Consider the following 5,000-nt stretch of genomic DNA (forward strand, 5'->3'; position numbering starts at 1 on the left):
ATTATAAAGGAAGAAATAGGGGGCAGAAGGGGTCAGTCATAAAAGACAAGAAATCAGACAAGAAAGACATGAAAGCAGATAGATAGATAGATAGATAGATATAGAGATAGATAGATAGATAGATAGATAGATAGATAGATAGATACTTTATTCATCCCGAGGGAAATTTTAGAAGGCTGTGTGTACAGAGCCCGTGTGTACAGAGAGAGGGAGAGGGAAAGGCAGTTAGGGCAAGAGAGTTTAGACAGCCAGAAGGAGGAGGATGACATGGAAAAGAGCGATGGAAATGCAAGATGAAGGCATGTGGAGGAAAAGAAAACAAATGAGAGAGATAACAGAGAGAGAGAGAGAGATAAAGAGAGAGATAGGGAAATAAAAGAGCTGAGGGAGATAACAGAGAGATAGAGGGAGATAAAAGAGAGAGGGAGGGAGATAAGAGAAAAAAAATCAAAAAAGAGATCCAGAAGAGAGAGGGAGATAAATAAAAAAGAGGGGTCAAAAAAAGAGAGAAAAAAAAGAGAGAGAGAAAGAGAGAGAGAGGTGTCAAAAAAAGAAGAAAGGGAGATAAAGAGGAGGGTTTTTGGGGAGAAGAGGAGGAGATAACAGAGAGGGGAGGAGTAAAGAGAGAGAGAGGGAGGGAGATAAGCTGAGAAGGTTGAAAGGGCTGACAGAAGGAGGTGGTTTAGTGAACAGGAGACAGTTTGAGGAGTGGAGGAGGAGGTGTTTTTGGAGAAGGAAGTGTTTTTGGGAGGAGGAGGTGTTTTTGGAGAAGGAAGTGTTTTTGGGAGGAGGAGGTGTTTTTGGAGGAGGAGTTGTTTTTGGGAGGAGGAGGTGTTTTTGGAGAAGGAAGTGTTTTTGGGAGGAGGAGGTGTTTTTGGAGGAGTTGTTGTTTTTGGGAGGAGGAGGTGTTTTGGGAGAAGGAAGTGTTTTTGGGAGGAGGAGGTGTTTTTGGAGAAGGAAGTGTTTTTGGGAGGAGGAGGTGTTTTTGGAGGAGTTGTTGTTTTTGGGAGGAGGAGATGTTTTTGGAGAAGGAAGTGTTTGGCATGAAAGCAGATAGATAGATAGATAGATAGATAGATAGATAGATAGATAGATAGATAGATAGATAGATAGATAGATAGATAGATAGATAGATAGATAGATAGATAGATAGATAGATAGATAGATAGATAGATAGATAGATAGATAGATAGATAGATAGATAGATAGATAGATAGATAGATAGATAGATAGATAGATAGATAGATAGATAGATAGATAGATAGATAGATAGATAGATAGATAGATAGATAGATAGATAGATAGATAGATAGATAGATAGATAGATAGATAGATAGATAGATAGATAGATAGATAGATAGATAGATAGATAGATAGATAGATAGATAGATAGATAGATAGATAGATAGATAGATAGATAGATAGATAGATAGATAGATAGATAGATAGATAGATAGATAGATAGATAGATAGATAGATAGATAGATAGATAGATAGATAGATAGATAGATAGATAGATAGATAGATAGATAGATAGATAGATAGATAGATAGATAGATAGATAGATAGATAGATAGATAGATAGATAGATAGATAGATAGATAGATAGATAGATAGATAGATAGATAGATAGATAGATAGATAGATAGATAGATAGATAGATAGATAGATAGATAGATAGATAGATAGATAGATAGATAGATAGATAGATAGATAGATAGATAGATAGATAGATAGATAGATAGATAGATAGATAGATAGATAGATAGATAGATAGATAGATAGATAGATAGATAGATAGATAGATAGATAGATAGATAGATAGATAGATAGATAGATAGATAGATAGATAGATAGATAGATAGATAGATAGATAGATAGATAGATAGATAGATAGATAGATAGATAGATAGATAGATAGATAGATAGATAGATAGATAGATAGATAGATAGATAGATAGATAGATAGATAGATAGATAGATAGATAGATAGATAGATAGATAGATAGATAGATAGATAGATAGATAGATAGATAGATAGATAGATAGATAGATAGATAGATAGATAGATAGATAGATAGATAGATAGATAGATAGATAGATAGATAGATAGATAGATAGATAGATAGATAGATAGATAGATAGATAGATAGATAGATAGATAGATAGATAGATAGATAGATAGATAGATAGATAGATAGATAGATAGATAGATAGATAGATAGATAGATAGATAGATAGATAGATAGATAGATAGATAGATAGATAGATAGATAGATAGATAGATAGATAGATAGATAGATAGATAGATAGATAGATAGATAGATAGATAGATAGATAGATAGATAGATAGATAGATAGATAGATAGATAGATAGATAGATAGATAGATAGATAGATAGATAGATAGATAGATAGATAGATAGATAGATAGATAGATAGATAGATAGATAGATAGATAGATAGATAGATAGATAGATAGATAGATAGATAGATAGATAGATAGATAGATAGATAGATAGATAGATAGATAGATAGATAGATAGATAGATAGATAGATAGATAGATAGATAGATAGATAGATAGATAGATAGATAGATAGATAGATAGATAGATAGATAGATAGATAGATAGATAGATAGATAGATAGATAGATAGATAGATAGATAGATAGATAGATAGATAGATAGATAGATAGATAGATAGATAGATAGATAGATAGATAGATAGATAGATAGATAGATAGATAGATAGATAGATAGATAGATAGATAGATAGATAGATAGATAGATAGATAGATAGATAGATAGATAGATAGATAGATAGATAGATAGATAGGAGGGAGGAGGTGTTTGGAGGAGGTGTTTTTGGGGGAGGAGGATGTTTGGAGGAGGTCAAAATGTTTTAGGAGGAGAGTGTTTTTGAAGGAGGTTGTTGTTGTTTAGAGAAGAATGTTTTAGGAGGAAGGAAGATGTTTTGGGTTTAGGAGGGTGTTTTGGGAAGGAGTGTTTTAGGAGGAATGGGGAGGGGAGGTGTTTTTTGGGAGGTCAGGAGGGAGGGTGTGTAAGGACTCCCAGCCGGAGGACCATGAGGCATCCCTGCAGGCAGGATAGACAACAGACCAGAGCAGGAGGGACCGGGGGGAGGGGTGTGTCGTATGTGTGTGACATTGTGTGTGTGTGTGTTCTCACCTGTTCAGGCAGTCGTCCTGACAGCCCTTCTCGGCGTGGTCCTCCGGGGCACGGCAGTTACAGGTGGTGGCCTCGTACCCCGACAGAGGCTTCACGTCCACATACACATCTACAGCACACAGGAGACGAACACCGTCCGAGTGTTAAACATATTGTGCACCACTTGCTGCCAGCCCCGCACTTACCCACCCCACTACACCAACATGCTGTTGTACACCCACATACACCTGCACCTGCGTACCACTGTGTAAACCTGCACACACCTGACATGGCAGCCTACCACACCTGAAGCGTAGCAGCACACTGCCACCTGCCTGCACCCCTGACACTTACCTGAAATAACGGCCACACTGCACCTGACGTGGGACAGCATGCCTGCCTGCCACCTACACAATGCATAGATGACATACCTGAACCTGCAGCACACACTACGGATGGAGCGGACGTACATGCCTCACTGGGGTGGGACACACCTGGTTTAAATAAGGGACATATTCCCATCTGTAAGGAAATGAACATAACATGTGGAAGGCGGGAAATCACAAATCTGCTGTGGGTATACTGGAATCACACACATGGGGCAGCCGGGCATAATCCATCAGGCTTAAGAGCAGATGACGTGTCGGACACAGACACACAGAGGTGGCCGTATTCTGACAGAACTCAGGGTGAGGAACAGGTGGAGAACAGAGAACGCTACTCACTGGATCGGATCTTCTTGTAGAGTGGGACATCAGGTCTCTTATAGAGCTGAGAGAGAGAGAGAAGAATGACAGCAGCGATAAACAACCTGTCCTCAGGGGTCTGTGTGTGTGTGTGTGTGTGTGTGTGTGTGTGTGTGTGTGTGTGTGTGTGAGAGAGAGACAAAGAGGGAGAGAGTGAGAGAGAGTGTGTGTGTTGTTGACCACTAAAAGTGAAATGGCTGAATCACCTGATCGTGTTTCCACAGCCACAGGATGTCATAAGGCAACTGGAAGTCAATGCACTTAGAGTGACAATCAGTGATTACTCTTCCTGTAACAAGACAGAAAGAGCACAGAAAAAAAGAGTGTGAGTGAGAGAGAGAGATTGACAATCGGTAGTACTCTTTTATCGGTATATGTGCTCTCAAGAATTACCTAGAATGTGTTAGTTTAAGATTGTGTGTGTGTGTGTGTGTGTGTGTGTGTGTGTGCTTTGGCTTGCCAATATGTGTAGACGAGATAAGTCTCTGTGTGTGTGTGTGTGTGTGTGTGTGTGTGGGGGGGCTTACCGACGTGGATAGGCGCAGGGAAAAGGCCATACTCATGTTCTCCTGGAATATACTCCAGTTTTTCTTTCTTCAGCTGCAGCAGCTGACTGCGTGGACTAAGAGAGGAGAGGGAGCGCATCACCTTATTCTCTGTGTCATCTCATATGACCGCATGGGCTTATCTTCATTAATGCACTCACACTGTTTATGGAGTAGTGGTAGTAAGGGTGTTTTGATGTTGGTGTCATTTGACTAATGAAATGTATCATGCAATCAAAATTAAATCTACCCATAATGTACAGTTTATTAGAAAATAATGTGTAATTAACTCCTAAGACCCATTATATGGTTTTCTCTTATGTTTTTTTTACAAACTTACTCTTCAGTTTTGTACACATCCGAATAAAGCCCCGCCTTCTGGAACTTCTTCTTGGGCGGTCTGGAGGCTCTCTTCTCCCGTTGGGTGGGCACGGCGGTGGGCGGGGCCTGTTCTACGGGGGCGGGAGCAGGGGCGGGGCTAGGGCCTTCCGCGACGGAGGCCTGACCTTCAGGTTTCCTCTCCAGCGCGCTGCCAGACAA

General features: G+C 39.5%; 1 protein-coding gene across 1 annotated transcript in view; it reads right to left on the reverse strand.

Annotated features, from left to right (window-relative positions):
* The window catches only part of ash1l (ash1 (absent, small, or homeotic)-like (Drosophila)), a 34,602-nt gene that overhangs the window by 15,880 nt on the left and 13,722 nt on the right, over nt 1-5,000 (reverse strand). Inside the window, 5 exon segments of the mRNA XM_048230165.1 lie at nt 3,191-3,299; nt 3,895-3,940; nt 4,122-4,204; nt 4,443-4,537; nt 4,801-4,989. Coding sequence (XP_048086122.1) covers nt 3,191-3,299; nt 3,895-3,940; nt 4,122-4,204; nt 4,443-4,537; nt 4,801-4,989 — 522 coding nt within the window.

This window comes from Alosa alosa, chromosome 20 (genome assembly GCF_017589495.1).
Source record: "Alosa alosa isolate M-15738 ecotype Scorff River chromosome 20, AALO_Geno_1.1, whole genome shotgun sequence".
NCBI classification, from domain to species: Eukaryota; Metazoa; Chordata; class Actinopteri; order Clupeiformes; family Clupeidae; genus Alosa; species Alosa alosa.